General features: G+C 45.1%; 1 protein-coding gene across 4 annotated transcripts in view; it reads left to right on the forward strand.

The window, feature by feature from the left end:
• LOC133128635 (rho guanine nucleotide exchange factor 4-like) overlaps positions 1-25,798 on the forward strand; it is a 39,672-nt gene that overhangs the window by 12,793 nt on the left and 1,081 nt on the right. For 3 of the 4 annotated variants that reach the window (XM_061242318.1, XM_061242319.1, XM_061242320.1), the window contains 9 exons: positions 14,755-14,900; positions 19,978-20,154; positions 20,488-20,682; positions 20,971-21,150; positions 21,438-21,670; positions 22,190-22,319; positions 22,410-22,541; positions 22,981-23,224; positions 24,223-24,300. In XM_061242318.1, the coding sequence (XP_061098302.1) occupies positions 14,755-14,900; positions 19,978-20,154; positions 20,488-20,682; positions 20,971-21,150; positions 21,438-21,670; positions 22,190-22,319; positions 22,410-22,541; positions 22,981-23,224; positions 24,223-24,300 (1,515 nt within the window). Of the gene's footprint in view, positions 1-14,754; positions 14,901-16,716; positions 17,302-19,977; positions 20,155-20,487; positions 20,683-20,970; positions 21,151-21,437; positions 21,671-22,189; positions 22,320-22,409; positions 22,542-22,980; positions 23,225-24,222; positions 24,301-25,798 lie in introns of those variants that run through there. The other variant, XM_061242321.1, reaches the window with a different exon arrangement.

Genomic DNA, 25,798 nt, shown 5'->3' on the forward strand with positions numbered 1-25,798 from the left:
TGCCACTGCACCCCACATCTGTACACACAGAAACACCTGCCTCTGCACCCCCCCGCCCCCCCCCAAACATACACACACGCACACACACAAATGCCAGTCCCCCCACCCCACCCCCTCCACACACAAACAAGCACACACACAAACACCCCCCCACCCCACCCATGTTTGTCAGAGACAGGATAAATGGGGAAATAGCCTCACGGCTCCATTGCCACTGAAATTGCATGGTAACGCAGAGCAAGATTCTCTCTGAGTCGATGAGACTGTCCGTAGCAATGTGATACGCTACCTCCCATTCAACTGCCTTTCTCTTGTACAGTAAACACAGAGTCTTAAACCAACTCACACCTGGACACACCTTACATACCTCATTATCAGCTGCAGCCAAATTATGTTTTTATGAAATGTGTGTTGAGACAATGGAATTTTATGATATAATCGACTTTTGGCAAACCACTGGGGACAAGGGTTGTGAATGTACCAGTAAGTCACATGACCATAAGGTCAGTTCCAAAGTCAGAGGGGAACAGTGTCCAGGCCACATTAGTGCAGAGGGAGGCAGTTTCTTCATTTTGTCTAGAGTTAGCTACACTTACAGTTGGCATGGTAACAGAGGGCCAGTGTCGCCCCCGGTGACAAGAGGTGACATCACGTCCAGGCTCTGTTTTCCTATTTCTCCTGGGATCTGGGCAGTGTCATCACTTATGCATTTACCAACATATGACCCTTACACATATATACACACATTTAAACACAAAGCAGAGTGCACACACACCTGCACACTCATCATGGTAGTATACAGTAGAGTGGTTGTCAGGTGTCTGGAATGTAACACTGACAGTAGGTTTGACTGCTTTGTGCCTCAGGGAATAGTGTAGACAGAATTCCCTCAGGACATGCTCAGCTGTATCAGTAGATGGTTGTTTGAATGAAAGCTGTGGTACTATTTCTGTGGAATCTGGCACAATGTTTTGGGCTCTATGTAAGCTAAATATGTTTACACACACACAATATATGACGAAGGAAATCAGAGCATATAGAAGCCCTGTCCATTGTTTACAAGTGATAGTTTTTTCTGCACTAAGATTCTCTGGGCCTGTTCAAATACCAATATCTAATTGGACATGCAGTATTGAACTGTTGGTCTGCATAGCATCTTTGCTTGTCCCTTTTGTGTTGGCACTTTATCAAAGTGTTTCCACTTTGACACTTGCAGCTACATCAGCAGAATGTTGAAAAACGATTTCTACATGTTGCAACGAAGCTAACCTCATTAGCAGAGATTTAATTTGGATTGTTTTGATGTGCTTTGGGGGCTAGCAGCCAGCTCTTGCTTTTTCGAAAACCATTTTAACTGTGAACTGCTCTACTCACGTCAGATTTGCCATAAAGGTACTTTAGTGCTGCTTTGACTATTTGAATAGCAGCTATATACTAGCCCACATAAACAAGGAAACGGATCCTGTCAAATGTAAGGGCTAAGGTTGGATTGCTGTCACCGTTCATCGATTCTGTGTGGGATGACAGTAAAAAAAGCTTGTTTTATTCTAATTCAGGATGACCTTTTACATGAAGCCATTCTGAACATACACCAGAATGTGTTACATCGGCACTCATTGCCATAGTAACAACCAACCCAGTCCTACAATTCAATAAACATCAAGGCATAGTAGATTTGTAGGAATGTCACATTTTTTGTATTTTTTCATGTTTAGATGTATTCCAGTAATAAATTGTAGACAAATCCTCAGAAACTTGTCAATTTCTGCAAATGCCGCAGCTGCTACAAAGATGGTTGGTTCCTCGTCTAATCATTTTAGATTTAGTTGCCGTGGGAGCTTTTTAATATGGAGGATATTACAGTTGATGTTATTGCTCTTGCTGTTCATTGTCAGCTTATGGAACCTGAAGGCCTGAACCTGCATCTCTTGCTGCAGGACCCATCGTATGTGATGTGAAGTGACAATGATAATTAGGTCTTCATTCAACAAATGGGGCTGCAGCTTGCTCTCTGTTTGGTATCACCCCAGGTGTCCGTCTGTGTATGTGTGTGTGTGTGTGTGTGTGCGTTTTTGTGTGCGCATGCGTGTGTGTATGTGCAACCTGTGTGTTCTTAGTGCTCACCAAGAATGGTAGCTGTTTATTTTTCGGAAACAAACACACTGAAGGCGCACTTCTGGTCCATGGACAGAAGATGCTACCTCATCTGCCCAATAGTGTCCAAGCATGTGTTTTGTATTCCAGAAGGAAGTGAAGAGACAATGGTAGCCTGCATCAGACAGTGACTCTACTGTTCCCAATCGGAAAGCAGCAAAAAGGCTCAAGATCGAACCTTGGACAGCACTAGCAGGGGTTCTGTGTTCGTGAGCTCTCAGTACATAGTGGTAATATGGCTCATAGTTGTGTACGGTTGCACTTTGCTTATGAAATTGTGAGCTGACAATTATATTGTTCTAACTCACATAAAAAGTTTTATATAAAAATACTGTTTAAAACTATGAAAAAATGGTTTGGAAAATGTTTTAAGGTATATCTGCTTGGAGCCCATTCACTTGAAGCTCAATATCTCAAAACTACTCAGAATGCACATAGAAACTTCTTGTTCTCAGCTCAGAAATTGAGATCAGGTGAATGGCACCAAGCCAAGTTAAGGAGCATCATCATCAATGCAGAATTTACAGTCATGTGAATCCCCCCTGGGTTACTTTGCCCCCCATTGATGTGTCATGCTCTATCAAGCCGATGTTGGCCTGATGTTGATGTTGTGTGTCCTTCTTCTCAGGCGTGAAGGAGAATGGGACCATTTAATTGGTGTAATTTTTGTGTGTTTGGTGTGAAGGCAGCTGCTCCCACAGAGATTGGGAGGGAGGTGTTTTTGACAATTGGACCCCAGTACCATCATCTCTGATGTGACGGACTGTTCTGACAGCCCTCCAGACAGAGGATAGGTGGGGGAAGGGTCGTGTCGGCGTGTTGTTTTGTCTGCGCTTCGTGGCAGTTCTAAGGACCTATAGCAGAGCCGGCCAATCCTGGTCTCGGAGAGCCACAAGATCTGCTGGATTGCATTGTTACTCAGTTACAGTAGTTGGTTGCACACTGAATGTAATCTGGTTTCAGGGATGTAAACTAGTTGCTGATTTTGTGGTGAAAACTAAAACGGTAGACCCTTCCGGCTCTCCTCGACCTTGGTCTAAAGCATTCAGTTTACATTTCCTATTCTATATAGACAAGTGTCCAGGTGGAAAAATAGCAGTAGTGTGGTGTAGCACCAGATGGTTGTGAATTGGTCTTGGAGAGGGAGTGTGCATATCCTTTGTGAAATGCAAGCAGGTTTGAGAAGGGGTGGGGTAAACAATGTAATTGGATTTCAGTGATTCTCAGAGATTACTGGGGGTGAGTAATATCTTGAGTTATAACCTGTGCCAGTGCTGGATTTTGATAGTTGGGGGTGGAGTCATGAGGTTATTTGCATAGGGAGGGGCAACCCGCCAGCCACACCCACCAGATCCTGAAAACCCAAAGCCTCCACAGTCTCCCTCCTATAAAGAGCAGGTGGTTCTGAAAAGGCACACACGACAATGTCCCTGTCCGCCACAATTTCCACAGGCCGCCAGTGAATAGATACGCGTCACGGCAGGGAGAGAGAGAGAGGGAGGGAAGAAAGCATTCGCCCATAGCAACAGAGTGTTACCGAGCAGACTTCCATGTTTGGAGGGGGCCTGTCGGTCTGTTGGGGGGGTGGGGGGTGGGGGGTGGGGGGGGGGGGGGGTTGTTGCTAGCTGGATGAAGACTGTGAACGTGACATTTGCAATGGGAGCTTTTAAGGTGTGGGAGACATGATTGCTGAGTGGATGAAGCAATATTTCTGTGAGGCTCATCTGATTACATGCAGTTGGAGTGGGGCAGGCAGAAGCCCCCTGTTGTTTACATTGAAAAGTATATAAAACATTAACATTTTTGTATACACTCAGTGAGCAATTTATTAGGTAGACCTGTACTCCAGCTTGTAACTGCAAATATTTAATCAGCCAATCATGTGGCAGCAAATAAATGCATAAAAGCATGCAGACATGGTCAAGAGTATCAGCTGTTTTTCAGACCAAATGTCAGAATGGGGAAGAAATGTGATCTGAGTGACCATGGAATGATTGCTGACAGACTGGTTGGTTTGAGTATCTCAGAAACTACTGATCTCCTGGGATTTCCACGCACAACAGTGTCTAGAGTGTGCAGAGAATGGTGTGAAAAAAAGAAAAAAATAACATCCAGTGAGCAGCAGTTATGCAGGCAAAATGAATTGTTAATGAGAGAGGTCAGCGGGGAAGGGCCAGACTGGTCAGAGCTGACAGGAAGGTGACAGTAACGCAAATAACTGTACATTACAACAGTGGTATGCAGAAGCATAGCATCTCTGAACACACAAAGTGGACAGGCTACAGCAGCAGAAGCGCAATACATCCAAAAAAAGAGTGCTCAGTGAGTATAAATTAATATTGAACTTTTGTTTATGCTTATAATTTTTACTTCATTTTATAACAGTAGCTGTTACTGTTGCTTTGTTTTGTGAGCTGGCCTTGAAGAACGTGGTTCTTTGTGGGAATGTCCCAAAAAGACGTGTGTGTGTCTGGATAAGAATTTAAGGGAAACGGAGGGAAAGAGAGAATTAGGGCAGTGTTCCAGACGTAGGAGCCTCCCACGGAAGAGGAGGTCACTGTGATGGCGGAGCCTCTCGCTCAAATTTGACCCCGTCCTTAATGGGATCTACAAAATAAATTATTAAGGATGATTTACCCATAATCCCTCACCCAGTGTTTTGGGCGCCAGTGGGTAACATTTTGGTATCTGCTCAGGTTGGCAGGAAGGGAGACTTGATTCAGTGCCCTCTCCTGGAGCAGTCAGGAAACCAACCATGAAATAAAACAGCAGTAAGTGCCCCTCCGCTGTACAGGGATGCTAACCTTGGATCAGGAGAGCCACATGGACTGCTGCCTTTTATTGTTACTCAGCACTTAATTGTGTGGTTAAAATGGTTGATTACTGTTATTTAAGTTTCCTCACCAGGGCTGCCTTCTAAATAAGCAGAACACTGCAAGCTGTTTTAAAAACTGAAATGGTGCAGCACTGACTGTTTGATGTGGTGATACCAGACCTGGGTCAAACATGTAATTGTTTTGGATTGTTTTTCTTTGCTCGATTGATCTTGCCTGGTGCAATTGAGCCAACCAAGAGGACCAGAAGGTGGAGTTTTGAGAGTATTACCTAGGTTCCAGTACACCAGACAAGCTCAGTAAAGTATAGAAAAGTATTTGAATCCAAAACAATTATGTATTTAACCCAGGTCTGGCTGATGTTACGGCTGCACATACTATGGAGTGTAAGGTGTGGCACAAATTCTGAAATATGTCACCAGCTGCTTTGTGGTACTCCCTCATCACTTCCACCAAAAATAACCAAATATCTACTAAAGACATGCCAAAGGCTTAGCAAAATGTCCTGGTCCTGGATTACCCCTGTGTATGTATGCTGCTTTTTCTTAAAACCTTTATTGCAATTCCGAAAGTATCAAGATTTGTTGCTCATTGTTTTCAATTAGAGACCAAGGACCCTCAATGACACAAATGAGAAATATATTAATGTTAAAAACAATTAATATTCTATACATATTTATTGACATTCAGCCAGTCATGTCAATGTTCAAACAACTAATGCTTTGAATCTCTTGTGTGCCATGGTACATTATTGATTTTGAAACAAGTTCAAATGAGTTCATTGATAGACTTACAGCTGAAATCAATGAAGTCTTAAATCCTGAATATGAACACGTGGACTTCCATACTAAACAAAGTTCAAGGAGAAAGCAAATGGTAATGGTGTTAAAGTCTGCTTAAGGAATACACTTTCAATCACCTTAATTAAACTCAAGATTATCAGTAAAACAGCTTACACAGGGGTACTCCAGGACCAGGGTTGAAAACACTCCTGTCAAGCAACTGTAGTGTCATATAACATTGTGATGTGTGAGCTAATGCAATATATTAAAGTACATCCCGGTACAGCATAGCATTATACAATATATTGCAACACAGTAGAACAATCTATGCATATACAATTAATCCTCATTTTCTGTTCCTTGATCTTTTCCTGGAAAAACAGCACAAGCTAGGTTTTGAAACAGCTGGTAGCTGGTTGACCAGTTCAGACAAGCTTGCAGCCTGGCGTGGTTTGACCATGTCAAGCTATGTTTTGAAATAGCTGGTAGCCGGTTGACCAGCTCATACCTAGCTAGACCACTTGTATGACCGGCTTGGCCATGCTGGTTGACCAACTCATACTCGGCTAGACCAGCTTATGACCAGCTGGACAAGCTCAATTTTCAAGTTGGTCAAGCTGTCATGGCTCGATTTTACAGCAGGGTGGAGTGATGTAATGGTTAGACTGGACTTACAACTGGAAATACTACAATGTTCTGCCCATTTCGTGCTGCTGATTTACTCACAGTAGTGGAGAGGCTCGGTCTGAAGTGGCCGTTTCTCGCTGGGTGGTCGGCAGGCGGCGGGTGACCTGGATTTAATGGTCTGTGTAATTCCCGGTGAAGTAACCCAACCATCCATCTCCCTGCGATCAATAGCCCAGGAAAAGAGGGAGGTTTATTGGCTGCCTAAGCGGCCATTCGTCTTTGCATTACGAGGCCCGGCTGCGGCACAGGTGTATTTAAATCAGGGCGAGCCAGAGGATCCTGTCAACAGTGCTTCTCTAGTCCTCATAGCGGAGCAATAAATAGAAGACTCCTCTGCCTCCTCTACATCCTCTACCGGCTTTCTTACCCTTTTGTCCCTCCATTCTTCTCGAGTGCCATCCATTCTCACCCAGTTTGCCACCGCTGAGTGAAAACACATCATAACCAGACCTGGGTCAAATATGGATTCAAATTTTTTTTCTGTGCTTGCCTGGTGCAATTGAGACAACCGAGGGCACTTTTTGAGAGTATGTATTTCATAGGTTCCAATACACCAGACAAGGTCAGTAAAGTGCAGAAAAGTATTTGAATCCAAAACATTTAAGTTTTTGACCCCGGTCTGTTCATAGCGCAACCATGTTGCTCAGAGACTGTCATCATGCTTTCTTCTCGCACAGTACTGCCAGCAGTTTACTTTTGAGTTTTGAGGGGAACAGGATGAGTGGTTTGGCCCTGGGGTTCATGTCTCCAGCCACACTTGAGAAAGGTCAATCCACTACACAGATTGGATTAGCTTGTTCTCATCAAACTCAGTTAAAAAGCTGGGGGCTGTACCTTAAGAGCTCAGGATTTAGAGGGAGGGTTTACTGATCCTCTGTGCTTTGCTCAGCATAGTCTGCCTACTGCATGTCTGTTTGTGTTTTTGCGTGTGTTCTGCCATTCACTGGTGGACTGGAAACACTCATGTCTCCGCCCTTCTTTTCAACAACTTTATTTATTAATTTATTCAGTTATTTGTTTTCTTGTCAGAGGAAATTAAATGTCAGCATGTGGCCCAAGTCGAGTCAGCCACCAGGGGAATGCCACACAACCCTCGAGCTGGCCAATCAGGACGCAACGGGCTTGTAGCGCACGCACACATGAATGCTTTTCTCTGATACCCCCACGCCCAAATCTCCTGCCACCTACAAACAATAAATAACAGTAGTTAACAGCCCATTAAGATTCCTGATCGCATCTGAGGAATCTTAACGAGTGAGGTGACCATCGCTCAGACAGGAGAGGGAATGATTTCAGGAGCCTGCAAATCTCGATGGCCCCCTCCCCCCTCCCTCAGAGCACGTTGTCGCCTCTGAAGTGTTTTTGGTTTGTCAGACAGGCCGTGTGGAATTTCATTCGGAGACAATGGCTTCTAAAAACTGGGAATATGCCCAGCCCAAGCTTTGGAAGTTTGGTCATGCATATTCATTTCCTTCCTAGGATGATATTTGGTTAACATTCAAATGTATTAAAAGGTTTTATGATCTTAGAAATATTGCATTTGGAACCTTTTATTGTGTAAACGAGAAATGCAGGATGGCCTTTTTTTTCTCTTTTGATGGAATTATATATTTCCACTTATACTGTAATTCAAATTTGAGTGAAATAAGTATGATTGTTCAGGTGGGGATATGAGAGCTGTCAATCAGCATGGTGGCCAGCATCTAGCCTAGTGGCGAAGGTGCTTCACTGGGACCCAGAAGGTTGGTGGTTCAAGCCTCGAGGTAGCCATGGTAAGATCTGTGCAGCTGTTGGGCCCTTGAGTAAGGCTCTTAACCCCACATTGCTCCAGGGGGGATTGGCCCCTGCTTAGTTTAATCAACTTTTAGTTACCTTTGATAAAATCATCAGCTAAATAACTGCAATGTAATGTAACCAAAGAGTCACAGATTCAAAGACGAGCTGTCCTGGCCTTGTAAAAGGGAACCAGTCTGGGCTCAGAATGTTCAGCTGTATAATGGCAGCATGTGGATATCTCAACTGGCCATAGAGCCCTACACACTGTAACAATGTCTACTCTGAGGCTTAATAACCTAATGCACCAATCACATCCAGAAGCTCCCACAGGGAGGTTTGTTTTGGCTCATAAAATTTGGCTGATGGATCAGTGTGTCCGGTTAAACCTCCGACGGCATGGATCCGTTATCGATCCCATGTCCTGATTTAGCCACATCCTGAGAGCGCTCTTTAGAGTCTATTCAAATAACACTGTTTACCTGCACTAGAGGGACAAAGCCCTTCATCTGGCTTGCGGTGATTCAAGTGGTTCTAGTGGTTCCCCAGCAGACCTGAGTCAAATGACACTACAAATGACTTTACATTAGTTGTGTAGCTGGAACGTTTTATCCAAAGCAACTTGGACTAAGCAGGGGACAATCCCCCCTGGAGCAATGTGGGCTGAAGGGCCTTGCTCAACCATTGCATGGATCGTATCAGCTTACTACACCAAGGCTTGAACCACCATCCTTCCAGGTCATCCACCTTAGTCACTAGGCTAGATACTGCCCCCATATACATAATTGCTCCAACGGAGCCAACCAAGTGAACCAGAAGACAGTGTTTGCACTTTTTTAGTATTTCATAGGTTCCAGTTCACAAGTTCAGTAAACTGTAGAAAAGTATTGGAATCCAAAACAACTACATATTTGACCCAGGTCTGTTCCCCAGTGATTGCTGTAAAGCCCTACTTTTGATTCCAGTGCACGACCATCTCAGGACAGGAGCATAAACAGAACACTCGACGGATCGCTCAAACTAGCAGCGCAATTGACTGGTATTGTCCCCGCTTGCTTGTGGAATCCAAAACGATGGAAAGTGCACATTAAATGTCTATTTGTATTCATGAGGGTGGTTGATTGTGATGAGACATTAGTCTCTTGACTTAATTAATCAATTTGCTCAACTCTGTTTTAGCAGTTAACCTTGCTGGTTAATCAATCAAACTGTATTCATATAGCACATTTTAGAAATAATTTTTCACAATATGCTTCACAGTATACCCTGGCCTAAACCCGCACCATGAATTGGATGCCAATCTTTGGGTCCCACTGCCCACCTTAATCATCCTTGACCTCCCCGGTTTAAGTGATGGCCCAGCTAACACAAAATGTTCTCATAAACTTGTAGTGGCAATGTTAAAACATTCACAGAACATTCCAGTAACATTGTGAGAATGTTGTGTTAGCTGGGAGGCTACCACAGAAGCACTCTTGAGCCAAATGTGAATGTGGTACACTGGTCCATCACAAAGAGAAAGAGACAGGTAGATTATTTGTTCTCTGTTATTAATCTGTAAATAGCCCTGGTATTAGGTGCCTCTGGGCGATTTGCGGTGTCCGTCAGCTTTATTTAAGGACAGGAGATCTCAGGAAACAGGTCAGCCCTCCTCTCCTGCTAGGCTAAACCACCCCACCCCACCCCCAGAGACTGGGGCGGGCCCTGATCTCTGTGCTCGCAGGCTCCTGACATCACAGGAAGCACAGAGACATCGCACCATGGTAACGTCTGCTCAAGTACACAAAAGCGGCCGCTTTTAAAAGCTGACTTAAGCTTTCGTTCTGGCACTGACTCCTGCAGACGTGCTGGGAGAGACGCGGTGTTTGTGATCCATTGCTGCTGTCGGCAGAAACCATATCTTATCCTACCAGTGTGGCTCCAGGAAGTCTGGGCTCCAGATGAGTGCAGATACAGGCCAAGATCTACCCCTCGAGTGCATTAGCTTCACATGGCCTATGCTTCAGCTTGTCTGTTGAATCGTGGGGGGGGGGGGGGGGGGATAACAATAGGCTTAAATTAATTGAGGTAAATTTGAGTTAGGTTGATGTTCAGTTTCGCGGTTGTGGTGCACATCCCCGAAGTGTGGCCACTTACCCAGCCTAGTAATCATGCTGTACATTTTCAGCTCTCTGCCATTTTGTTCTGGCTACACCAGCCGAGTCATGTGACTCAGCTGTCCCCCTGTCTTCAGGGCTGTACCCAGTTCAGTTTAAATGACACCAGTGCCCAGTCAGTGAAGAATAATCAGTCATTACCGCAGGCACAGCTGTTCATTCACATTCATGATTCATGATGTGAATATGAACCTCTCTGTGAACTCGGAAATTTGAAAGGAAAGGGAAAGTGTGCGGTTGGATGTAGTAGTCATAAAACTAGCTGGTAGCCACTTCGCCTGCATTTTTGCTTTGTCGTAAAACAGAATCAAGTGCCTTTTGAGGGTGGCACCCTTGAAAAACTGGAACTACTGCAGCTGTGCAGATGGGCACAGACAGGCTCAGTGGAGCTGCACAAATACGGGCTGGGGGGGTGTGAGGGTCAGAGCTGGTAGTTCCAACGTGCCTAACACATTCCCTGCTAGATAAGAAGTAAGCTGGCATAAGTGGGGCAAAGTTTCAATATGCATTGCTGAGTTACTTTTTTATCAAACTGTATCTCTAAAATGTGTAAAACACAATTACAATCACGAACCATCAGTTATGGCATGGATGTTACAGATGGGCCAGACACTCAACTCACTGAATTCTAATATTTTAACTTTAACTGTGTCCGTCTCCCTTTGTGAAACATTTCAATTTTATTCCACTTATAAATATACCTATAGTACTTGCAATGAATATTGTATACCTGCGGATGTATGAAAACCCATAACCTCCTGTAGTTAGAGATATGGAGAGGATGGAATTGCTGTAACTGCCACTTGTTGCACTGACTGGTTGCAGTTTTGCAGGGACATACATTGTTCCCTCAACTGAAGACCTGAGCATCTGTGTCTAGTTAGTTAAAGTATATGAGGGGATAGAGAAGTTATGGACCTCCCCAGTACTTTGTTCTGTGCTTTGGGTCGAGAAGAGCAATGATAGCATGAGAACTCAGAAGAGGAAATTGGCTAGAGGGGGATAATAAAATTCATGTCATAAAATTACTGTTTTATGAGCCAACTATATGCACTTTGGCAGGATGACATATTGTCAAATATATCATGGCAATGAAGTATTTCAATTTGAAAAAAAATTAAGTCTTTACTCTCACTCTCTCTTTCAATTAAATTATAAATGCTTTATTGCCATGATTGCAAAAGCTCAAACAGAAAAAGACAGGAGTCTGCCAGTCCCAGCAGAGGAAGATGAAGGATTGGTTTAGTTATGAAGTGTCACTTGATGATGACATCACAGCCAAGCCATCATCCCAGCACCTGGCCTTTTCTCTGAAACTCGCTATCAATCTAGCATGCGGTTGCTATTCCAATAATGTCAGACATCCAACATCCCAGCACCAGTGTGGCCCATTAATTACAAATACCTATCGTTAACTACCGAGTCTCGCTCAGAGGCAGAACCATCATTGTCTTCCTCACTGTGAGCACTGTGTGTCCGGTCAGGTACCGGCAGATTCCAGTCAGAACTGCCTGATATCAAATACGTAATTGTTTTAGATTCAAATAATTTCAACCAGCTCATAGTGCTGGTAGCTTGTCTGAGCTTCAGAGGTGTCTGAAAAAAATCTAGCTTGATCTGTTTTTTTGAGCAGGGCAATACACGAGACCAGCTCAGTAAAGCATAGAAAACTATTTGAATTACGTATTTGACCCAGGTCTGGTGCTGTGTACGTTACCACCAAGCAACCAGAGTGGAAGAGAGGCAAGTAAGGGAACAGTCAACAGGTCCAAAATGGTGCAGTGCACTTGACGGATAGAAGTGCCTGGTGTGCAGAGTGGAGAAAATGAGCCTCTTTTAATATGTGGATTCAAAAGCATTTTCAAAGTCATACCTTTCTTTCACGTCAAAATAAGGCATGCATTACAATTTATTTTCCTGATGAAAAAAGTTGGAAAGTGACACACGGCAATTAAAAAAAAGAAGCACAATCCGACGCAAATTGAGATGCGCTCCACCAAGTTTGTTTGTCACATTTTAAATAGGACAGGCTCCAGAGAAGAAACGGAGAGAAAATTCCACTCCTCACCGAAGCAATTTCACGAAAGGTGATGAATGCCGATGGTATTTCGATACATGGGGCGAAGGGGAACATGCAATACTATCTGCACCTTTATTTTTGTGTTCCAGATGTCCCAGATACAGGGTTTCACTGTCGCCCCTTTTAGAAGCTTTGATACGACCCTGTCTCTCCCATCCATTATAAGCGAGGCCTGCAGAGTTCAGCCTGTGGCTGTCGGCCGTCTTGAGCCCAGTTGTTTTTCTGCGCTAGTAAACAAGGGCCTGTTGATTCCTGGGGAAGAGCCAGTCCTGCCCACATGCCACACCACACACAGCCACTCTTCCAGAGCAGAGTTTCTAAGCCTTGGTCCCGGGGACCCACTTTGTATGCTGGTCTGGTTTTTGTTTCAACCATAACAAGCTCTGTTGTAATGCGCTGATAATAAAGATGCTGATTATTTACAGACTACTGAAGGATGATTTACCTATTTACATCCCAGGGCAAACCAACGTATGCTTTCATTTACTGTGCTGTATGTGCTATAAGGCAAATCATTCCAATTGAAAGTTGCTCCATTTCAAGACCTTAGAATTTGTGTCATAAATGTTGATTATAGGGCATTTATCATCTAAATTACAAATCAATTGAGTCTTAATGCTGAGAATGTGGAAGCCAAACATGTGTTGAAATATACTTAACCACATCAATAATATGGTAGAATTATGCCCAACATACACAGTGGGTCCCTGAGGTTGAGAACCACTTTTCTGGATTTGAAGGTTTGTGGGTAGGAGTTATTATGGGTGTGACATAATTTACGGTCATTTTGGTCTGAAGCCTTGTTGTTCATTTCTTCAATTGGGCTTCAGTGTGAGTCTAATATGCATTTTAATAAAATACAGTATGCCGAAGGAAGTAATGTCATTGCATTACAAAATTGACCTCAGTGAATTAATATGTTGGCAAAGAAATTCATTTCTAAATCATCCTGTTTTTGCTTTTTGCTTCGACTGTTTTGGTGTGCAAGTCATGTATTTCCAGGACAAAAGACAATGCACATAGTACAAAAGAAGCACAGCTAGTTCCATCTTCTCATCCTTCCTTTGATGAGGAATGAAAACATAAGCAAACAGAGCTAGCCTGCTCTTCCCTCCTCTGCCAGCGGGGGTGCTGTGTTTCCTTGCATTCTGAGTTGCTTGTTGCCATGGTGACTTGGATGCCATGATTACACAGTTTGCACATAATGAGGCTGAATAGAGGACATGCCATTGTGCATGACTGATTAAGGTTTTACTAAAAAGTATGTTTTGACATTTTTAGTGGAGTTAAGAAGAGCTGTCTTACTGGATCTCGTGGCTTGTGGCGAATTGAACATTATCCACAATTTCCACACCATTCCATTACCACCAAGTGAGAGAGTGAGGAGAAAGATAGAGAGGGAGAGCGAAAGTGAGGGGAGGGGGCGAGAGAGAAAGAAAGAGCATCAATTCTACTTCTTCGTTTGCCTCAAAGCTGCTTTTTTGATGCTTTCTGACATTCATTAAATGTAATACGACAGAAAGGGCTTCGAGTCGAACAGAATGGGGATCGCTTGGAGCCGTGTGCCATAAATAGGAGATGGGAAGGCAAGGAAAAAGCCTCTAATGGATGAGACTCTCCCAGGAAGAGAAGACAGACTTGGGGGTTGGGGGGGGATTCGAGAGCAGTGACCTAGAGATTCTCAGGCCACTGGCCTGTACATGCTGACCCTGTCAGAGCTCCTCCCATGGGAATACTCACTTGGACTGCATGTTAATCTGCATTTGTAGTATATTCTGAATTGTGTCAGTATAGAAGATGTAATCTACATGTTTGCACAGGTTTTTGGACAGCACTTTATCGCCAGAGCACTGTGCACTTATAATTTGAGCATCATGGAAAATGAAAGCTACATTTTTCCAATGCCTGCTGTTGTTCCTATTTCTGAGCAGTGTGTGGATTCTTTGCTTGGCCGTAATGCATTTGATACATTACATACAAGCATACATACATACATACACTCAGTGACCACTTTATTAGGTAGACCTGTACACCAGCGAGTTAATGCAACTATTTGACCAGCCAATCATGTGGCAGGACTTCACACACCTGATTTAACTAATCAAGCAAATTTTTGGTGGTTTGATTACTCCAGGCATCAAATCAGGTGTGTGAGTTCTTGGTTACAACAAAAACCTTCTGGCAAGTGGGTCCAGAAAACTGGAGTTGAGAAACACCGTCCTGATAGAATGTGGGCAAGGTAACCCCAGAGAAGGATTGTGGGCTGATGTGGCGTGTCTGCCCTCCAGCGGTGGTGATACCTGATGGGACTCTGGACAAGGCGGGCCTGGGGGATGACGTCGGCAGCGAGGAGGACCTGTACGAGGAGTTCCGTAACTCCGGTCACCGATTCGGCCACTCAGGGGGAGGAGGGGAGCAGCTGGCCATCAACGAGGTATGCCGCCGGCCGCCGACGCCCGCCTGTCCCCGGGACCAGCTGTCCCACAACACAACACACACACTACGCACACACACACACACACTCACACACACACACACCAGCTGCCCCGGAGGTGAGAGGTGTAGCTGGTGTGTGTGTGTGTGTGTGTGTGTGCGTAGTGTGTGTGGCATGTGTGTGTGTGTGTAGTGTGTAGTGTGTGTGTGTGCATGTGTGTGTGTGGCATGTGTCCATGTGTGTGTGTATGTTTGTGTCCGTGTGTGTGTGCGCGTGTGCGCACGTGTCCATGTGTGTAGCGTGTGTGTGCATGTGTGTGTGGCATGCGTGCGTGCGTGCGTGTGCGTGTGTGTGTGTGTGTGTGTGTGTGTGCATGTACACGTGTCCATGTGTGAATGTGTTCATGTGGATTATTTGTGTCTGGAACAGAATAAAACACCCACCCATTTTTTGAGTGACTTGAATGGCATTTCTCTCAAGCATCTCTGGCGGGCAAGCATCCATACGTGATTGGTTGGGAGGGGCGCCCCCCCTTCCTATACCACCCTCGACCGACGAGTCAGACGGAATTAACGTGACAGATTATGGATGGTACCTGGTGGGGAAGGCAATTAGGGGATCTGTGAAAAACACAGCCTGCACCGAGAGCCTGAGAGAACTGAAAAAGCTCCTACTTCCTCAAGGGCAACCGTGTCTAGCCAATAAGAGCAGAATAAAAAGCCTGTGTTTTTTGGAGGGGAAGGTAATTAAAGGTTTGATTGAATCCCTTTGCCCCAGGAGAATTGCATTATGAACCTCGGTGTTGCCTAGCAGCTGAGAACAGCCATGTTAGTGTTCTCTCCCATTCAATCACATTTTTAAATTAAATTTTATTTTATATGGCACACTTAGTAGAGGAATTGTCGCTGATTGTTTCATAGCTTGGTACACTGCATGGATTAGGCACCATGCAAGTGGATGTGACACTGTAATAAATAATAGTTATGTTCATAATGACAGCAAAGAATTTAATCTACTTTTTATCAGTTGAACTGTAGTTAGGACTTGTTATTGAATTATTACTGGACCCTGGCTTTACAAATACTGCTTATAATGCCATCAGTGCAAGTGAAAATTGAAAGATTGATAGTATTGGAGGCCATACATTAAATATTTGCTGGTCATTGGGTGTCTTTTTGAAACGTATAGCAAAATTCAGTCTACACACCTTGAAACGGTGGAAGCCCTCCCCAATGCCAATTAAAAATAAAGCTTTCCCGACAATTTCATTTATGTACAATCTCTGGATTAGGTGTGTGTGTGTGTGTGTTGGGGGGAAGGGGGGTGGAGAATCAGAGGACATCAGGTTGAGACAGTGTATTAGAGTACAGCTTTGATCCCATCCTGTGCAACATTATTAGCAGCACTGTGTTAGCCCGCAAATCTCCAACAAAATAAGAGAAAGCTGAAGCCCCGGAATGGCCTGGCATTTCTGTTCCTTAATTAATATCTCGAAACTCGGAAATACCTGGAGATTACTGGGAGAGGGAGGACACCAGGAGGTGGGGCGGGGGTGTTTGGGGCGGGGGCTATTGCCAAGAAGCAGCCAATCGGACACTCGTGCAGACAGACAGCTTTTTAAAATGCATTATTTCCCACCCTCCCCCTCCATTCCCCCCTCCCTCTGCACACACACCAGCTGCTCCCGTATCCTGGATACGGCACGGAACTCGGCTAGCTGATTGGTCGGCGGAGAAAAAAAAAGGGAGAGAGAGAGACAGGGAAAAAAAGCTAGAGGAGAAAAAAAAATACATAAGGCGATTCTGGGAGTTGGATGGATGGTTTTCACCGGGGCAGATGAAGACAGACCCGGCGTCCATTATTGTGCCTTGCTTTCGTTCGGAAGGGCGTGAGACGGGAGCAAAGCCGCTATGTGAAGTAAACAGATCGCAGGGAATTAGCAGAATCTCCCGTGTAAGCAGATTAGGAGCGACGAAAGAGAGGGGGAGAGAGAAGAGAGGAAGAGAGAGAGGGGGAAAGCGGTGGGAAATGACGGTGGGAGCCGGGGAGCTGCATCGCGATTAGGAGAGATGCTGAGTCAGAGCGGCCGGCGTTACCAGTGTCGCTAGAGGAAAGGCGGAGAGAGGGGAGGGAAGAGAGCAGGAGGCGTACGTAGAGGAGGTGCGGAGAGGAAGGGAGGCATGGCTCGTGACGTTCAGGGACCCCCGGGGCCCAGGCGGGGCCTGGCCGAGTCTCTCCTCCGCTGCAACCTCAGCCCCGACACACAGAAGCTGGTGGTCTTCCTCATCATGGTGCTCCTGGTCTTCGTCAACGTGCTGCTCATGTTCCTGCTGGCCTTCCAGTAGGGGGCGCGGGCGCGTTCACGCTCATGGGTGTCCGGAACGAGAGGACGGGGAGGCAGGTAAAGGAAGGGGGGGGGGGGGCGGTTAGCACTGACATTAGCGCTGACGCTAACGTCAGCTGCGTCAGCTGACGCTGATTTAGAGAAGTTGTGGGGAGAGAGCTCTGTGCACTATAGGGAGTAGCTTTTTCAAACATATTTCAAAGCGCATGTGTTTGTCTGTGTATGTGCGTGTATTTATGTATATATTTATCTTTGTGTGTGTCTTTTTGTGTATTTGGGAGAGAGAGAGACAGAGTGAGAGAGAGAGGGAGAGATGCAGGTGTGTTTCGATGGCTGTGTTTGTGACTGCTTTGACTGCACACTTGTAATTCCTTTTAATCTGGGCTATGCAATCAACAGTGAGGAGGGGGGGGGGGGTCTGTGTTAATCAGTGAAAAGTATATTAAAGGATGCAGGATGCATGTATGTTCTGTTCCGTATCTGTTTGCATGCGTTTCAGTGGGCCGAGAGGCCTGTGCACCCCCCAAAGCTGTGCAGATCTGCAGATCATGCAAAAGCAGCTATGCCGCTATAAATCTGAGGCCATGCCGCAGTTGGGTGTGATTCACATAGGAAGGGGAGGGGACAGTTTATCTGACCACTGCGAACTCGCCCTGGCCTAAAGGTCTGAGCCGGCAAAGCACGGAGCCCCCATCCCGTATCACTCTGCCGAAACGATGAGAAGCACATCTCCACGTACAGTATACGCCACGCGTGTCCTTTTGTCAGTCTCCTTTGTTGTTTGATGTTGCTGTTGTTTCCAGTGAAAGACCTTGTGCGTGGATATAAATAGCGGATGCACGGAGTCTGCACCCCCAGGGCCGCTCTGGGGTTTGGAGACGGGCCAGATGAGCACGCAGCTGTCTGTTTGATCTGGGTGATTGTTTGCTCCGCATCGCTTTGTAGGAGCGCTCGACTCCAGGCACCCGTTTGGGAAGGCAAGCCTTCACCTTTCAGAGCCTACTTTATTCTATGTCGTTTGTTGTTTTGTGGCCTGAAGTTGTGTAGTGTTTCCGGTACTTAGCGGGGGGAAGGGGAGAGTTTGTGTGGGCCTGTCGCTTGGAAATGGGCAGTAGTGGGGAGGGTGATGGGAGGGTGACGAGGAGTCTATTTTTTATTTCATGACTATGACTATGAATGACTATGAATATCTTATCACCATTTTCATTGTGTATGCGTTTGTGTATTTGTGTATGGGTGTGTGTCCGAGTGCACGTGTGTATGAGTCCATCTTGGGGTGTGTGCATGTGTGAACAGTATACATATACAGTGGGCTCCAGAAGTATTGGCACCCTTAATAAAAATGGATCAAAAAGGCTATATAATAAACAACATGGATAATGGTCTATATTTTATATATGTTCAATCATATGGGAAAACTATATATTTTATTTTCCATACATTTACTCTCATGTTTCAATGTTTTTATTTCGTAATCTCATTTTCCTGAAAACCACAAGTGCAAAAATTATTGGTACCCCTAACAATTACTGTAAATAAAATCAAACAAATTGAAATTGGCAATACAAATGTACCTTAATTTAGTTCATTGCAGTCTAAAGGAACTATATTGTGTCATTCCATCACTTCCTGTGTCACTAGAGTATAAAAATGAGTTAACAAGCATGCAAAATCCCTTTGTTAACCATCAGCATGGGAAAAACCAAAGAACTGTCATTTGAGAAGATATAGATGGTAATTGACCATTACTGCTGCCAGTAGTCCAGGGGCATTATTTGAGATCAATGGCGCAATGAATTCAACAAACTACCAGGAAATCTTGGCAGAAAATCTGGTTACCTCTGCTAGGAAGCTGGGTCTTGGTCATAGGTAGATAATCCAGCTGGACAATGACTCCAAGCATACCACACAGATGGTTAAGTGAAAACAACAAGCATGTTCTGCAATGGCCATCTTAAATCCCATGAAATCCTGTGGTCTGAACTGAAGAGGGTGATATCCCTGAATAATTCTGCATGGAGGAATTATCAAAAAATGTGTTCTCTAACCTTATCACAAATTATAGGAAAAGACTCATGGCTGTCATCTTTGCCACGGGTGTTTGCACAAAGTATTAAACCAGGGGTTCCAAAATATTTTTTGTTATATTATGATTTTATTTGATTCCATTGAATCAATAATAAAGTGCACTACTGTACGCATGTTGGAAAATAAAGCTTACGTCAATAATCTTATTATTTTTTAGTTTCCAGCACTTTTTCTGCAGATTTATCAAGGGTGCCAATAATTCTGGAGCCCACTGTATATTTTTTGTGTATATACTTATCAAGGGTGCCAATATTTCTAGAGTCCACTGTATATTTGTATGTGTGTATATTTCCTACAATTCCCCTGTGACTCAATCTGCCAGGTTTCTCACAGTCCCAAATGAGCTGAACTCCACTGCTAGTTAATTCTCCCATAAATCTCTGTGACAGCTTGGTCTTTAACTATGTAGCTGAGTCTTCTAAAAAAACAGCCAAATTATTGGTTTGGCTGAAACATGGCTTGCTGTTGCATTATGGATGGTGGCGGTTAATCAATGTTGTCCCACCATGCACTGTCAGCATGCGCTATGGCCACCCCCTCAGGACTGATCTGAGGTTGGTCATACCCGCTGTCTCCCAGCGTATTGGTGATAACAGCATCTACAACAGACTGATCCAAGGTCAGTTGTACCTGTTTTCTCCACAGCTGATCAGTGATGGCAGCGTCTGTGCAGAGGCGCTCTGGGACCATGTCACCATGGACGACCAGGAGCTGGGCTTCAAGGCCGGCGATGTCATCGAAGTCGTGGATGCTACCAACAAGGAGTGGTGGTGGGGGCGGATCCAAGACAACGAGGGCTGGTTCCCGGCCAGCTTCGTTAGGGTAGGCCTCCTCCCAAACTTCCACCTCAAGGTCAAATGACCACACTTCAGCTGAGGACCAGCTTAAACCAAAAATAAAACACTGGAAGGTCCCATATTGTACACCTTTCCAGTGTTTTTGGTCCTGATAACCATAAGATTTTAGTTTGTAGGTTTTTAGGTTTTAAGTACCAAAAACAATCTTTCTCAGAGATCAAAGATCTTGTCAAAGATCTGTGCTGATACACCTTGATAGAGAGCAGGCTGATGTTAGCGTTAGGGATGATCAATTTAATTTCCTGTCTTTTGAGGTTTTCAGCAAATGCAAACATTTCATTTAAAACATGCTGTACAGTTACGAGTGAACCAGGATGAGCCGATGGAGGAGTACCTGGCCAAGCTGGAGGAGGCCCAGGAGGAGGACAGCGCCTCCACGGGAAGGCTCCTGGGCCCCGGCCTGCCCTGCAAGGAGCAGATGAGGGCCAACGTCATCAACGAGATCATGAGCACCGAGAGGGACTACATCAAGCACCTGAAGGACATTTGCGAGGTCAGTAGGTAGAGTCAGTGAGTTCAGAACAAGCCGTTCTGGCTAATCTCTCTTTGGTACATCAGGTGTGGTTTATTTTTAGGCCAAACATCATTCAACTGCATAATGTGTGAGCCAGTAGGGCATGATGAATGCCTTGTGGGAAGTTCTGTTGCATGGCTGATAGGGCACTGGACTTGAAAACAGGTCACAGGTGTGAACCGCACACATAGCATTCCAGATCTGTCTGTATAAGTCAAAAAGCAACTGTAGTCATCACTTCCTGATGTCTTTTGCATCCCTACTCAGGGCTACATCAAGCAGTGCCGGAAGAGGACAGACATGTTTACCGAGGAGCAGCTCCGCACCATCTTCGGCAACATCGAAGAGATCTACCGCTTCCAGAAGAAATTCCTGAAGGTCCTGGAGAAGAAGTTTAACAAGGAGCAGCCCCACACCAGCGAAATAGGCTCCTGTTTCTTAGAGCATGTGAGCAAATCCCCAAATCATTTACATACAGTGACATATTTGTAGTGGTATCTGTGTGTTCATTGCTGTTAAGTCTGTCTGTAATTATTCTTTTTGCTTTTGCCGTACTTCATTTTTGTAGAGGTAAACCTCCCATTAAGGGCTAAACACACACACATTATACTGTATGTGTAATTCCATAGCAGAATTTGAGAACAAATTTAAATATTACATTCAGCATGCTGTTATCTGTGAACAATTCAGAGTGCAGTGCTGATAAATATCACTCTCCTACCTTTTTGTTCCAGCAAACAGATTTCCAGATCTACTCAGAGTACTGCAACAACCACCCCAATGCCTGTCTCCAGCTGTGTAAGCTCATGAAGGTCAACAGATATGTGGTGTTCTTCGAGGCGTGCCGCCTACTGCAGAAGATGATTGACATCTCCCTGGATGGCTTCCTGCTCACGCCGGTACAGAAGATCTGCAAGTACCCGCTGCAGTTGGCCGAGCTACTGAAGTACACCAACCCCCAGCACAGGTACAGCAACCAGCTCACTGACAAACACCTATGCACATTTACACACCTGACTATGCATGAAAACACTTACAGTATGTACTCCTGCAGGAGTATTTACACACCTGCATATGCATAGAAACATCCATGTACTCCTGCAAGCATACTTGCATACCTGCATGTAGTTGCAGTACTGCTCACTGCACACACCTGCATGAAATGAACAACTGTACATTCCTATACCCAGGTACAACCACCACCTCCATCGCCGTGGCTGCACCAACATATACCACAACACACCCTGCACACAGCCACACATACCTATATGTGCCTGAAAATGACATGACACTGGACCCTTGTTCAAGCCCCAGCGTAGCCACAACAAGATCTGCACAGCTGTTGGGCCCTTGAGCAAGGCCCTTACCCCACATTGCTTCAGAGGGGATTGTCCCCTGCTTAGTCTAGCCAACTGTAAGCCAATAAAAATAACGAAATAACTGTAAGGTAATGTAACCTGCAGCTGTTTTACTTATTGGCATGCAGGGACTACAGAGATGTGGAAGCAGCGTTGAACGCTATGAAGAACGTGGCGCGGCTCATCAACGAGAGAAAGAGGCGACTGGAGAACATCGACAAGATCGCCCAGTGGCAGAGCGCCATCGAGGACTGGGAGGTAAGGACGCCGTCGAAAATGTGACACTAGTGCATTCAAAACCTGTCCCCTGCTTTCGGGTGTTTGACGGACAGCGTGCGTGCTTTTCAGGGAGAGGACCTCCTCAGCAGGAGCTCAGACCTGATCTTCTCAGGGGAGCTGACCAAGATCTCCCCGCCCCAGGCCAAGAGCCAGCAGCGCATGTTCTTCCTGTTCGACCACCAGATGGTCTACTGCAAGAAGGTGAGCAGCACCCAGCAGGGGGCGATCAACCTGTGTTCTCTGAGGGAAACAAAGCCTCACTAGTGTTTTACAAGGATCAGACCGGGGTTAAATACGTAATTGTTGTGGATTTGCCTGGAGCAATTGAGCCATGAAGACCAGAAGGAGGGGTTTGCACTTCTTGAGAGTATTTATTTTGTTATAATAGACCAGACAAGCTCAGTAAAGAATAGAAAAATATTTGGCCCAGGCCTGACAATGTTAAAAGATGCCGGATATTAGGGATACATTTTATGTGCAAAAGAATATGAAAATCCAGACATATTTGGCACACATTAAGGCAAAATATCTAGTATGTCCCACGGAAATCTTTTGCTTTGGTCCTGCAGGTGCTATTGCTTGTGTAGATACTTTCCGGCCCTTTCCACACTCACTGTGGAGTGCTTTCCTCTGTCCCCAGGATCTGCTCCGGCGAGACATGCTCTACTACAAAGGCCGGATGGACATGGACCAGATCGAGGTGGTAGACGTGGAGGATGGCAAGGACAAGGACCTGAACGTGACCGTGAAGAACGCGCTCAAGCTGCGGTCCCCCGGGGGGGAGGAGCTCCACCTGCTCTGCGCCAAGAAGCCGGAGCACAAGCTGCGCTGGCTGCAGGCCTTCGCTGACGAACGGCAACAGGTTCAGCACGACCGCGAAACAGGTGAGATGCCTACTCCAATTATCACAATACATTATTATACTTTATTGTCAGATTTTCCACATTTATTGTACTTTGTATCTTCATCCAGGAATTACGTTAAAATTTTGTATTCATCTCAGTGCTGTATTTGTTTACCGTTTCTATTGTATCATGCCTTGCTTCTAGTCTGAGCATGACATACCTACTATGTACAAGCAGTTTTTGCTAATAAGAGATCCTTATACTTTGCCCACCCCTGAACACACACATGCACTAGTTGCTTTGGCTTGACCAAATTTGGATTTATTAAAATCTGCAAGTAGTGGATTGTAGTTGGGAGAAAATAGTGTTGAAATAACCCATGTCTGACCTTTGACTGAGAAGAAAGCTCAATTCTCAGTAGAACATAAAATGGATCACATCTTCCTGTAAGATTATGCCAAAACTCTTGCATTACTGGAGAAAGGCACGCTTTTGGCAAGCAGACAGTAATTTGTAATTGGCAGCAGCAGATAGATTTGTGGGCCTGTGTTTGTATGAAACCGTCTCGTGCAGGATTTAAGGCTGGCTTCCTTGCCAAGTTCTGAATTTCGTGGTTAATTAATGCGGTTTTGGTTTTTCCATTTGAATACATGTGGAGGAAGCACTCTCCCAGACCAGCTAGCTCTAAGCCGATGGCAACTCTTGCCTGCGTCTGTGTGTAAATTCAACTCTGGGAAAGTGTCTGAATATGAATCTGAACGAAATATATGATGGATACACTTATCCCAACAGTACAAACACAATAATATACAAATGAAATATAACATTGAGCACACAATACAACATTCCTGCTGGCTTTAGTCATATATGCCATTATGGCTTATTCAGATGACTGTGTCCTCATTAGCGAGGGAGGTAATACTGTGGACAAACAAAGGCTTTCTTTATTTTTCAGTGGACTTGGCATACACAGCACTGACTGACAGCAGCGTACATGCAAGCTCTTTATCATGCATGTTCCTCGATGTGTTCCACAGGTTTTGCCATCACAGAGGTCCAGAAGAAACAGGCCATGCTGAACGCCAGCAAAAGCCATCCAGCCGGGAAGCCGAAAGGTATTGGCTCATTCTACCTCGCTGTGTCCCCGTCCCCGTTCCCGTTATAGGAAAATAACAGGCGAAAAGATGGAACGGACCCAAGGTGGCAAATGCAACATGTCCATTTGAATTTCCTCCAGGGCGTCATGAATAAATACAGGGTGGATTAAACTGGCAGTGTGACAAGAACACAGTTCTTTGGGACACAATGCATCCTCTGCAGCAGTGAGGGGATAAGCTGGGTAAAACCGGCTTTGGCTGATATTCAAACCAGCCTCCTGTCAAATACTTGCAGAGGATCCCTGCTGAAAAAAACAGTTCAAACTAGGTTTTGAAACAACTGGTGGCTGGTTATTTCATCTCAACATGGTTTTGCTGTTGGCCAGTTCAGTCCAGCTCAAGCTATGTTTTGAAATAAGCTACCAGCACTAGCTGGTTGACCTGATCATACCCAGCTAGAACAGCTTTACGACCAGCTTGGCCATGCTGATTGACCAGCTCATACTCAGCTTGACCAGCTCAATTTTCAAGCTGGTCAAGCTGGCATAGCTGGATTTTACAGCAGGGATGTCAGACAGATGGCCACTGAGTGCATCATGTTCCATCGCTTTTCTTCCAGACTTTTCTATCCCTGTCTTGTTTCCTTCACCACCAGCATCCTCATGTCCATCTATCCTTCTCTCTGTCCCTCTTTCTGTGCCTTTTCTCCATCCGTTGCCCCCCCCACCCCCCTTCGGCGTGCCTCAGGGTTCCGACACCTGTTAGGCGACAACGCCCCTCCTTTCCTCGGCCCCCGAACCCCCCGCTACCTCCGGGCTCCACCGAGGTCGCCCCCCGTCCCGGGGGTCCTGCGCAGGGCCCTGTCCTGGGTGTCCTCCCAGGGTCGTGACCTCTTCCGTTAGCCTCAGGGTAACGTGCGAGCCTGACTACGCTACGGCTAACTCGACTGATCCACCCTGGCCTAATACAAGGCATTACATAGTATCCAGCACTATAAGTAGTAGTAGTAGTATCCAGATATAACATAAGCCTTATATGCTGTCATTTGTCAAGGGTACATACACAGAACTAATCTCCTTGGCCTGTGAGGCTGGCCGTTTGTCATGTTCCCTCTTGCATTAAGCCTCAGTTGGCCGTCTGCTTCCCCACTAATGTTACTGAACCTACTGTATTTTCAGCTAACTTTCGGAGTGTGCCCGTTGCTGACTGTCTTGGCCTTTTGTAGGACAGCTGGGGTGTGAAGTAGAGGGGTTCTGGACATTTAGGATATATATATATACAAACAATGAAGCAATATATTTATATGTATAAAGATTATTTAAATGTATTTTAGAAAAGGTATTATTTCTATTTTTACCCCACTTACATGTACGTATATTGTAAGTATTGTATCGTGAACCGATACCAAATATATTTGTTAGCTATTAGCAACACGTACTTTATCGGCTCTGTTGCACAGTGGTGTATTATTCAGGTGAGTGTGTACAGAGCATGTTTGCAAGCCTGTGTGTGGTCC

Source organism: Conger conger, chromosome 5 (genome assembly GCF_963514075.1).
Source record: "Conger conger chromosome 5, fConCon1.1, whole genome shotgun sequence".
NCBI lineage: Eukaryota > Metazoa > Chordata > Actinopteri > Anguilliformes > Congridae > Conger > Conger conger.